The sequence below is a fragment of the Eucalyptus grandis genome, chromosome 11 (genome assembly GCF_016545825.1).
Source record: "Eucalyptus grandis isolate ANBG69807.140 chromosome 11, ASM1654582v1, whole genome shotgun sequence".
In the NCBI taxonomy this organism is placed as follows: Eukaryota; Viridiplantae; Streptophyta; class Magnoliopsida; order Myrtales; family Myrtaceae; genus Eucalyptus; species Eucalyptus grandis.
This window is the reverse complement of record NC_052622.1, coordinates 35338106-35350748: the sequence shown is the minus strand read 5'-3', so window position 1 is coordinate 35350748 and position 12643 is coordinate 35338106. Positions and strand designations below refer to the sequence as shown.

The following is a 12643-nucleotide window of genomic DNA, read 5'->3' as shown; positions in this document are numbered from 1 at the left end:
AAAGTTTAGTTCAGATGAAACGAGAGGGTAGAGAGGAGAGCGGGTTAATAAAGAGGATGGGTTGGTGCTGTCCTGAAGACCTAATCAAGTGGAAATTTCAAACTTGGTACTGAGCTGTGTGTGTCTGCTTCTATATTTGGCGTGTTGCTTAGCAAAGGCATAGTAGAGACTTAAAGTCCAGGGTTTCCTTTTCCCGTATCTTGCATTAAAATATAGAGGCGCTTCCCCCCAAGAAAAAAACTACAAACGAAATTAATTGCAACACACACAAAAAAGAGGGGTAAAGAAATGAAAATTTGAAGGGAGAGTAAACAAATCTTTACATGCGAGTAGAGGTTGGGTATTTTCATTTGGAAAAAAAATATGGAAAATCATACTAGACGTGACAAATTTCATCTTTAGACAAAATCCCATGAACAAATGTTGATATGCAATTTATATGTATTATGAGATTTTCTTATAATTATATTTCTATTTATACATTGACTGTAATTAATAACTTACATAACACAACCCTCGTTGAGTTAAGCTACCAGAAACATTTTGTCATTATATTCTCTTTAACTCGAAAGATTAATATAATATCAAAGCAAGGATAACACATCAAATTCTTCAACATTTCTAATCAACACTTCCTTTACTCCTATCTTTATCTTAACAATGCCGTAAGTATCTCTAAATTTTTCTTCTTCTCTACCATCTCTTTACTCATCATCTCCTATTTTGATTAATCACAATTTCTCATCACCTCTCAATGACGTAGCACGCAATTTCGTCTCTTCTCTGCAACTTCGATTTTAGCTCCAGCTCAAATTTTAGTTGTGCATTCAACCTCGCCGTCCCTTGTTCTTCCAACATCACATGTCTTGATTCTATCGAGTTTGCAAATAATCTTCTATGGAAATCTCAGTTAGAGCATATTCTAATCTTCAATGATCCACTGGGCAATTGGTATTGTGGTGGTCCCTCCTATTCCACTAGGGTCAACATGGATCGATGTGTTTGTAATTTGATCAATCCGACCCTCACAGTCAAGAATTTCCATGAAGTTCATAACCTTCAAACAACTCGAGAGATTTAACTTGCTCTAGGACGATGCTTTACCGACCACTACGCGGCCAAGGATATTTGACTGAAACTTAATTTTCAGAAAGTTATCAAGAAACTTGACCACTCCATGTTCGACTATCTTTAGCATTTGAAGTCAATTGCGAACTCTCTCACCGCAATTATTGCTCCGTTGCTGACAAGGACTTGGTAATTTAAGCCCTCAATGGCTCTCGTCTGAGTATCATCCCTTTGTCACCATAGTCACAATGGCCCTACAATTATTTCCTTTGATGATATTTGGTCATGTCTCCTCATCTAAGAAGGGCGATTTCTCCAAAATTGAATGCCTCATCTTCATCACATATTTATCATGCTTTGATTTGCCATGCCACTTCACACACTCCCCTGTTCCAAGAGTCTTCCAGTGGACGAAATAGAGGCTGGGGATAAGTATACTAAATATGTCAATAGTTGTGTATGGTATTCATTTTAGTATTAAAAGTTTTTGTTAATTCACTTAAGTGCCAAATCAAAGAAAAAATGATCACTTAAGTGCCAACGACAAGAAATTCCGATCAAATTGATTGTGTGTTATTTATAATTAAAATTGTAATATAACTTGCCAAATTTTTTAAAAACTCTACTCCACATGGCAAGTTTGGTACTGAAGTTGTCTTTTTTTAACAACTAGTACTGAAGTCATCACTTTAAATAAAATTTGGCATTCAAATGATTACTTTAAATAAAAGTTGGCTCTCAAATTATCATTATTTACAGCTTTGGATGACATCGTTTAGGAGTTATATGTTAACTAGGCACGCCGGTGAACCATGTAAGACTGAAAAATTAATAGAATATAGCCACGTTGGATTTTCGATAACACGGATTGAAGTTGGCCTTTAAATGATCATTTTTTTTATTATAAGAAAAAAAGTGACATTTAAGTGATCCAAGAAAAACTTTTGACACTCAAGTGACATCCCTCAAGGCTAATATCTAATCGGGGACATGGTCGACGGTTTTCATGTGATCATTTGGGCTTGCAATCCTCCCATGATCGGTTCGGTTCACAGTCCTTTGGCCCCATATGCTAAACATCTCCACCTCGTTTGTTCGGCCATATGGTGGTTCAAGGCCCTATATTCCTTCATTCATCAAGGGAGGGATTCTCAAATTTAGGCCTCGTTTTTTATCATATTCATAACGAGGCCAGGCGCACCATGCTTTAGTGTTGATAGTGATTCACCATGCCTTCACTACAAATGATCTCCCATATTCCTTCTTAGCTCTCTCAGTTGGTGACAGTTTAGATCAAATGTGGTATCTTAATAGCGAACTATCGGCACACATGGCTAGTGACATTGGTAAAATCTTAACCACTAAACCCTTTTGCAATTTGACAAAAGACTTAGTTGGTGATGATCATTTATTGCCTTACAAACATGTCAGCAAAACCTTCTTACATGCTAGTTCATTGATGACTCGTTAGCATGTTGATCTCGGTGATCCTCATAAATAAGGTTTGAGTCATATTTACAATTTTATTCCCAAGTCAATATCTCCTAAGTCCTCTCTTGTGAGCAAATATCATTAATTGCATTTTGAGTTTGTTAATCATTGTGTATCATATGATGCCTAGATGATACCAATTTTATCTAATTTTGATTTCAAATATTTGCATTGTTCATTGATGACTACTCCGGTTCACTTGGGTCTTTCCTATGAAAAATAAATCTAAAGTGCTTACATACTTTCTTTGCTTCCATTGTTTTATTGAAAATATGTGCAATGCCTAAATTAAATTGTTGTAGACTGACGTTGGAGGTGAATATACCTACAATTCGTCTCAAACATACTCACGTGATAATGGTATTATTCAATGTCCTTCTTGTCTAGATACCCCATCTCAAAATTGCTTATCAAAATGCAAAATCAAACGCTTAATTGACAGGTCTTGAATTTTATTAATCCATGAGCTCACATGCCTCCTTCTTCACTACAGGTTGATGCTCTTTTCATTACTATTTACACTATCAATTAGTCAATTCTATCATCTCTTACATTCATTATTTCTACTGTTCATATGGGTTCCGTTTAACTACTCGTTCTTTTGGGTCTTTGGGCGTACTTGTTATCTTCTCTCTCTCTCTCTCTCTCTCTCTCTCTCTCTTTTCTACTCGTTTCATGAATTAGTTGGCACCTCATTTCGTGTGTGTATTTCTCATTTGCATGTCAAATCATAAAAGCTATCATTCTCTTGATCGGTCAATCGGTCATATTTTTATTTTTCCTTTTCACAAAATCCCTCGGCCCTTAATTCCGCAACCCACAAGTTCAGGTCATTCCACTTGCTTTTGTGTCATCTCCATTCGAACTCCTCATTCGCATCTCCTCTTCTCTAGCCCAACCTCCTGACCCACCTCTCTTATCCCCCTTACCTACTTCCATTTTTTCCCCTTTAGCGCCCCTCCCTTTGCCCTCTCCATCCATCTACTTCACTTCCATTCCTTCTCTTCCTAATCATTCTATGAAAACTTGTGCCAAATCTAGAACATCTAGAATCAATTTTTTTTTTTTCAATCTCTCTCAATCTTTACATGAGAAGACACCACTTACTACTTTAAGGCCATTCTCGACTCATGTTGAAAAGTAGCCATGGTAGATCCCTTGGTCACCAATCACACGTGGATTATTATATCACTTGAACCTTCTAAGAATTTAGTCTCTTTCAAATGTATTTCTAAGTCCAAGAAAAAATCTAATCGAACTATCGGACGCTTCAAAGCTCGCCTCGCAGAATAGGTATTCAAGTAGCAGTTGAATTGGACTATGATGAGACCATTAATTCAATAGATAAATTTCATATTTGCATAGAGGTTTGGACATTTTGCTTTCGTGAGGTCACGATTTTAATACCTTCGATGGATGAACTCTCATACTATATTTCTAACTGTATATTTTGTGAGAAAAGACTTTCAAACCGCTAGCATCTTGATTAGGTTATGATAATTGACTCGTCAATCTTAGACTTTTAGGCTGCGAATTGTGTTAAAGTATTTACCAGACATTTTTTCATAATGGATAGGAAACTTATGACAACACCTGAAGGGGCCGCTATCGGCCCTCCCTAATTTCCTCCTTTTCAACTAATAATAAAAAGATAGGGAGAGAGAGAGAGACTTTATTAGACGATCATCGTGGGCCTACCGAGAGCCGGAGGCGGCCCAAACCCGAAAGCCCAAATACATCCGCTTCCTCTCTCTCTCTCTCTCTCTTTCCGGGCGTGCCTGCGTGGGTTCAACGTCTCTCCGCGTCTCTCTCGCTCGCTCGCTGCCGGGAAGATTCGATGGGGAGTCCGCCGACGACAAGCGCTTCACGGCGTCGCCGGACGTGGAGAGGTTCCTCTGCGACCGCTTGCTCGACTCGGCCCAGCCGATCTCGGAGCGATTCAGGGCCCTCTTCTCCCTCCGCAACCTCAAGGGCCCCGCCCCCCGCACTGCCCTCATCGAAGGTCCTTTTCTCTCTGTCTTCTCTTCTTCTTCTTTTTTACGCCCATTATGATGGTTATCTGCTTCGGGAGCTTTCAAGGGAAACGCCGAATCGCGATGCCCCGTTCGTTGATTAGGACAGGGGCGGCGTGTCCTTAGCTTCTCGTAGGCTGGCCTGTCGTTAATAGGATGGAAAACCGTGTCTTTTTTCTGGTACTGAAATTACAAGTCTCGGGGTCTTATAGAAATCAGGGTCGTTGTGGTTGTTGGCTTTGGAGTTGCCTCGGAAATAATCGTGTCCCTATTATGGCCTTTCGAGCGTATGATGCCGTTCACCTTGATTGATGAAGCTCGTGTCGCGAAGTCGGTGATCTATCGTGGCTGATGGGAAAATGGTTTAATGTGATCGTGGGTGGCAACGTGATCGGATTGGCGGTGCCCGGGTTGCTGGATTTTTTTTTTTTTTTTGCAGTGTCCTCGGGCCTTCCCCGGAACTTATGCTTCTGTCCGTACGTTTGTGAAGCATCCATACAACTATCTGTTGGATGAAATTCTCAGATTGGGTTAGCCATGGGGATTAGATATTGACAATGAGTGGTTTTGGTGCCTTTTGTTCGTAAAAAGGTAGGGGAAATCGCTCAAGTATGGATGAATGAAATGTAAGGTGCAGTAGGTAATTTCTGTGATTGGTGAGGTGCTGCTCAATCTCAAGGGAAAGCTGATAAGATCTAATGAGGTCAAGTGTGTGGGAGTGAAGGTTGTTGGGCAATTAAACATCAACTTTTGCATAACGCAAGTGAACTTGGGAGATGACGTATAAAATGGTAGAAAAGTAGTTAAGGTGTTTTGGACACTTGAAACGATGTTTGAAAGATGCTTCTATTTTGGAAGGTGTTTTAAACATAAACAGCCCTAATATTAATTTAAAAATTTGATCGGTTTCTTTTAGTAAAACTCTTGTTGTTACTAATCAAAAGTAAGCGGACAATGTGTTTTTATAATGAGCATTCATGTGAAAAGGAGTGAATAATACTAACAAGTATGAGAAATTATGTGCCCGAGATTATTTACCTTGCTTAAATATTATGCTTCAACCAGAACATGGAAGATGTGGTATCAAATATACGTGTAGTTTGCTCCACTCTTCCAAGGAAGAGGAAGCGTGTTAATGTGTTGAGGCCATTTATCATCCGAAGGAATGACATTGACATTGATATATTATCATAATTCTCATGAGATTTTCCCTCTCGTGCTATTAACAGCAACTAGGGATCCATCAAATTTGTTAGCACATGAAGCTGCATTTGCATTGGGACAGATCCAAGATGTGGATGCAATCCCTGCTTTGAAGGCCATTCTCAGTGATATTTCTTTGCATCCTATTGTCCGCCACGAGGTTGGGTTTTTTGTATATTTTCAATGCAACACATTGTCTTATATGGTTTTATAACCTCCTTGGAATAAAGAAGATTGCTCATGTTTCCGCACTCTTTTAATGGTGCAGGCAGCAGAAGCTCTTGGTGCAATTGGTTTGGAGAGTAATATTCCTACCCTGGAGTGTAGTTTGGCTCATGATCCAGCTCAAGAGGTTCGAGAAACTTGTGAATTGGCTCTTAGCCGAATCAAACAGCTGAAAACTGCCAACTCTGATGATTCTTCTCCTATGACTGAGAGATCACCTTTTATGTCAGTTGACCCTGCTGCACCTGCTTCATCTTGTTCGTCTGTTGATCATCTCAGGTTCATACAGTTACTATCATTGAGATGGGCTTTTTTCCATTTTTATTCATTTGTTTGGTGGTTGACTATGCTGGTTTTTTAATAGGGAAGTTCTTCTGGATGAAGAAAGAGGCATGTATGACCGTTATGCAGCTCTATTTGCTCTTAGGAATCATGGTGGAGATGAAGCCATTAAGGCTATAATTGATTCTTTGGGTGCAAATAGTGCTCTTCTCCGTCACGAGGTTAGTGAATACCCTGATTGTGTCACTTGCCACGACAACCTTTTTGTGGAGTTTAATTATCTCACTTTGGTTTCTCTTGTGCTTGCCATGACAACTTTGTATTTAATACTGTGGGTTTCTTTAAATTCACCATGATCATCTTCCGCTTGCTGCAATTAATATTTTTATATCCAATTGATTGCTATTGGGTTTGTAAAGTTGTAGCTAACTTTGGATTCTATGTTGTTGATGGTAATCTTAAAACTCGTTGATCAATTAAGGTGAAGATGAGGGCGCATAAGCTATTTGATGAGGCTTTACTTTGTCACCTCATTCAACATTTTCTAGATCTGGGTAAATTCTTTTGTCATATACAGGTTGCTTACGTTTTGGGCCAGTTGCAAGATAAAGCTGCGTCGGCTGAACTCTCAAACATTCTTAGAAAGACAGATGAGCATCCAATGGTTAGACATGAAGCCGCTGAGGCCCTTGGATCAATTGCAGGTCTGATTTGCTTTCCTGACTTTCTTGTAAGGTTTTTGATAATAGGAACATGAAGTCAAGTTCTCTATTTGGTTTCACCCTATTTACTATCTGGTAATGGAGTCTTGAGAGGATCCAGCAGTTGTGTAGAACCTTATTTTGCTAGGAATGTATTAGGGATCATGTTCCTTGTCATGCTTGTGTAGGATGAGTTGAATGAAGTTAAGATGGTGAGGGTTTTCAGGATGACTGTGTCTTGGGACAACTCATTTGGACAAGGTTGATGCATTTGATATTTAGTGCTGTTATATTTAGTATTTAGAGCTTATGTCGTTTCAAGTCTCTGGATCAGTTTTTATGTCCGACTGTGGGGGCTGTTTAGTCATGGCTCCCTCTTATTGTTGGATGTATCACGTTGCCATAGCTCTTGTTTATGGATTTTTACCTAATTCTCATAATAAATGAAGCTACAATCTTTCCTTTGTTTTTTCTAGTTTGAAGCCCTAGATAAATCTTACAGCCTGGGAATCTGGGTTCAACGTTTTCCTTACATTAGTATTGAAAGATCATATTGAAACCCTTCTGATGTGGTTTTATTGCCTGCATGGTTCCTTCCACTTCGTTTGCTTTCAGTAGCAATTACTTTGTTTATGCTATTAAAGTACTCCCCTACTTAACAACTAGTGCTAGAACAAGGACATGATCTTATTTTCCATTATTGATATCACAGCATCTTATCTTTCCTGACATATCTAATGAATTTTTTCTTGATAGATGACCAAAGTGTGGCACTTCTTGAGGAATTTTCCAAGGACCCCGAGCCTCTAGTTTCTCAAAGTTGTGAAGTTGCTCTCAGCATGCTTGAATTTGAAAGATCAGGAAAATCCTTTGAGGTATATTATTTACAAATAACAATGCAGACTTCAAGTTGTTAGTTGGAAGAGTGCTAAACTATCGTGCATTCTGCAGTATCTGTATATGCAAGCTCCTCAAGTGCAATGAAACATGCGCTGGGCTGGATTCTCATTGGTGCAGACTCCTTAATCTCAAGTTAGTACGATAGCTTGGTGAAGGTAATTTTTTCAATATGACCAAGCATAGAGTTGAGGGAGGATTACATGGTAAGAGTACACCTGAGAATTTTACTCAATCTGACAGATTTTTTAAAATACAGAACCATGGCAAAACTGATTTGAGTATCGAAGCAAATTTACTTGAGCAGATATATTGAGTTGCGGCATTTGTAATCTATTGACGCTCACAATGAAATTGTGGTGACTGGGCATTGGTGTTTCTCTTGTTTATGCGGGAGCGTCAAACTATATCTTGAGCATGTGGACAGAATTTTAAATCTTTTGAATGTGTAGGGTTTGCTCTGATTATTTTTCAAGTGACGGAGCTCACTTCTGTTTTTTAGAGTTTAAATGAAGCTTTGCTCATGTGAGCTGCGATGGGTTGGATGTCGAGTGATTGCAAAACAGTAGTCTCAGTCCACAATATTCAATAATCAATTGGTACAAATGTAAAAGGTTCATGACTAGTTTACAATAATATATGGTCAAAAAGGTCTATGTGTCTAGTTTACAATGTATCAAATTTTATGCAACTTAGAGTCATATACAGAAAGTTATGCTCAAATTACTAAGTGTTGCTCAGAAAATCCAAGAATGGGTGGTTTAATATTTCTATGTTCTAGTTGAGTCCAATGCATTGCATTTTGTTTCTAGAGTCATTCAAGTCAATAGTGAATTTGTTATTTATGTCTTGTATAGGGATTATTGGTCTTTGCCTAGGGAAATAAAAGGTCAATATCTTGAGTAGAGCAATCAGATGACAGCACGCTCCACTTGAGTGACAAAACTTTTCGAGCAATAACTTAAGCGCTACAATGGTGAAAACAACAATAACTTGAGTGTCACTAGCGACATATTTTGACAAAGAGGTTCCTACATGGTCTTTATAATGAATTTTCAGTCCGATGTGACTTTTTAAAGAAAAAAAAAAGAAAATTCAAGTCAGGAGTGGACGATAAACGAAATGATGGATATGGGAGTTCAAAACAACAATGCTCAAAGAAATCGATTCTCTTTCTCTCTTCCCAATATTTTCTTCCATTTCTTTTCTTCATCATTCTTCTACCTCTTGTTTTCTTCATGGTAGCCACTACTAAAATTAGGATACTCATGAGCTCCAATAGATGGATTGGGCGAGGAATGAACAAACGGCTTGCGAAAGAGGAGCTCCACAGTTACCACACCTATCAAATCGATAACGGTTGTTAGCGTCCACAGTCACCACACTTATCGATGTTGTTAGCGCCGAAAGGGGTGCTGAATTTTTCCATTTCAAATGGCGGAAGCAACATCATTTTGCACTCTTTTTTGCCGACCTAATTTGGAGCAAAACAAATGGCCAAATGCACCTAATGCTCCGTTTGGTTCAGCATTTAGGAAAAGTCTTTAGCCATAGTCAAATGCAAAAGCCTTTAGCCCAAAGAGTTTTGAAGAAATCTAAGGTTGTTTGGTAAATTATAACTGAAAAGTTCTTTAAGGAAATGTAAGACTATTTGGTAAACATATATTTGAAAAGCCCTTTGGTGCCAAATTAAGTTTTTAGTTTTTGTATTTTTAAAATTGCAAAAAGAAATAATGACTATATAATATTTTACATTTTCATGTTGAGAGTAATGTAAAAGATACATATTAGTAAATTTATTTAAAAATTATATTGAAAGAATTTGATTATAGATTAGATGTAAAACTCAACTTTTGGCTTAGGGTTTTTTTAGATTTGTTTTCAACTTTGAATAATTTTTTTAAAATTATTGTAGTATTAATCATCTTCATTAATTAATTATCGTTCTAGTGTATTGATAAAAAGTTGAGCTATTGATTGTCGAAAAAAAATGATTTAGAAAAAAAAAGGTGAACTTATTCAGTGGATGCTGAAGCTACCGATTGTGGATGCTAATTTTTTTGAGTAAGCACCGCATAAAAAAGGGAGGTTCTTATTAAGAAAAATAAAATCAAGTTCCTCTCATACAAATTTGACTAAAAAGATAGTCATTTTATGATAGTAAACATGGTCATATATGTCTAGAACAAAAAAATATGTTATACTTAGTATTACAAACCTCTACAACTTTGTAAACTCATGACTATTTCATCACGTAAACGTGTCATATCCAGAGATGCATACGAATTTGAAGTACTTACCCCTTCATTTGCATCATCATGATTAACTGAATATCCATAATTGTGATCCAATTTTGATTGTTCAAAATCCGTATCAATCACGTTATTTCTTCATATATAATTGTGCAAAGTCATTATCGCTACGACAATTTGCACTTGCTTTTCATATGGATAACTTGGCGTATGAGTTAGAATCCCCCACATCTGTTTTAATACACCAAAGGCTTGCTCAATTGTCGAGCGTAGTGAGGAATTGGCACGGTTGAACACTTCTAAGGACCTTTTTGAAACTTTGGCAAATGATATCTAACGCTCCAAATAACCAATCGAATTTGGATATCCAGCATTTATTGAGTAATATTTACCTATATAAATATTTTGTAAATTTAATCAACATATGCCAATTAGATATATGGATGTATCTAAACCATTAAATAATATACCTGGAGGAGAATAGAGAAAATGTATGTGTCACGTCTTCCAATAGCTTCATAAAAGATACGGGTATCATTAGCTTGTCCCTTCCAACCGGCCTAAATATAGACAAATTCCATATTAAAATTACATATGGCTAACACATTTTGAGTTGTTGTTCATTTTCAATCAATAAAACGAATTTGATCATATGTAGATACAATCGCTAGAATATGTGTATCGTCAATAGCTTCAATGCAATCTTTAAAATATGGATAAAATTGTCGATCTTTCTTGATTTTCTCTGGAACTTCTCTATATTGTCGATCAGTTGGTTGGATCAAATCTTTTCCTATATCACATACTTTATTTAAAACTAAGCTAAAATGCCTACTTATGGTTTCCCCCAAGCATCGAACCTATTACCTATATCATATCCTAGAATATGAAGAAACATACCAACAATTTCTCTAACATCAATATTCTTAGATCCTCGAAGGCCATAACGTGTTACTAAATCATCCGTTAAATTATTAAATACAATCTTATGCCTTCTAAACATATTGTAGCACCTTATCTGATTAACATATTCGTCAATCAACTCTTTTAACCATACATAACATGTATATGTTGAGGTCATACAAGATTGTTTGCAAATGTAAATCATCCATAACTGCTTCAAGTAACAAAATATAAAGAGAAACAATGTATTAACCATCGCATATATGCAAACTATCACATTAAGAGAAAACCAAATGAAAACAATTCTAACATCAAACATTAATTGAAATTAGGTTCACAAGGACTACAAATAAAGATCTATGGATAGAAACTAAGTGGAATGACTAAGCTTCAAACATGAAAATAATAAGATGCTAACATCCTATCTACGAAGACTTGATTCTCTTCTCAACTCATATTTGAGATACTTTACTTTCTTTGCATCTTCCTTTAAACTCATGAAAACTTACATATTATCTATCTTTTCATTTAAATGAGAAATTGCAAAAAAGTACAAGTTTTCGTCTTCCACAATCTCAGATATGGAATTCAATATGTCTATGAGGTCCTCATAAGGACCGACTAAATTGGTTGCTTTGGATGCAGCATTAGTAGTGCTCCTACTCTCAACAACTGTAAGCAGCCTGTTAATTTGTGTTCTAAGCTTCTCTCTTGTGCTCAATTTCTTATCTTTCTTTCCTCGAGCTTGCATCTTTGAAGTCTACACGACTCTTTTACGGATTTGAGTTCCAGTTGGTTCAACAACGGTTTCATCCACATAATCCTCCAAGTTTTCATCAATAGACTCTACAACATCATCGATACCGGATTGTATGGTTTCCATATCATTATCAATACATAAATCTTGTGTAGGATTCCATGTGATTTTTTCAGTAGCAACTGTATCTCTCAACATCATATCTAACTTTATTTCAAAATCATGATGTATGCCTTTCATCCTAAAAGTCTTAAACTTTGGATTGACCCGTTATAATGAAGCATTTGCATAAGTTGTATCATTAAAGGTGAACTTAACATGAAAGTAAAAAAAGAAGTGAGGAAAACCTGAATTTTACTCTCCCACCATTCGTCACTCGTATCAATGGTTTTCTTCCTTGAATCCCATCCTAGTCCAGTTTCATTGTAAAGTAATGACCTCCATTTTTTCCATTCTTCCCTGAGGTTATCCCACTTGCTTTTCATTTGTTATTTATCATACTTTTTGCTTGTTAGCTCCTCAAACTTACTAATTATGACTATCCATCCATCTCTTTTGTTGTTTGCAGGACGATTGCATTTTTCAATTTGTTCGATACACAACTTACAAAATGTTTCTACATCTTCCGAGCTCCAAAATGTCTTTTCCTTTGATGAACTCATCTAATAGTAAAGTGACATGACCAAATTTAAGAGACACAAACAAACAAAATCAACCATGAACCAATCCGAATGAAGAATATAAACAAACGAGTGCAAACAAGTGTATTCCATCAATTCACATTTGACAGTTTGAGAATATCACACAATTTTGGAGCAGGGGATTTCTTTTAGAGCAGAAGATAGTTTACAT

The 12643-nt window shown here is 36.8% G+C and overlaps 1 protein-coding gene across 1 annotated transcript; it reads left to right on the top strand.

The window, feature by feature from the left end:
• Positions 1-2398: 2398 nt before the first annotated feature.
• On the top strand, positions 2399-8354 carry LOC120289908 (deoxyhypusine hydroxylase-like). Its single transcript, XM_039305302.1, has 8 exons — positions 2399-2414; positions 4211-4561; positions 5801-5934; positions 6043-6278; positions 6364-6502; positions 6859-6985; positions 7739-7857; positions 7934-8354. Exons 1-8 carry the CDS (start codon positions 2399-2401, stop codon positions 7964-7966), a joined length of 1155 nt encoding a protein of 384 aa, XP_039161236.1. The 3' UTR covers positions 7967-8354.
• Positions 8355-12643: the final 4289 nt, after the last annotated feature.

Coding starts and splice junctions, on each gene's coding strand:
- LOC120289908 (XM_039305302.1), top strand. Junction 6,503..6,858: donor GTGCTCTTCTCCGTCACGAG/GTTAGTGAATAC, acceptor TGTCATATACAG/GTTGCTTACGTTTTGGGCCA. Junction 7,858..7,933: donor GATCAGGAAAATCCTTTGAG/GTATATTATTTA, acceptor TGCATTCTGCAG/TATCTGTATATGCAAGCTCC.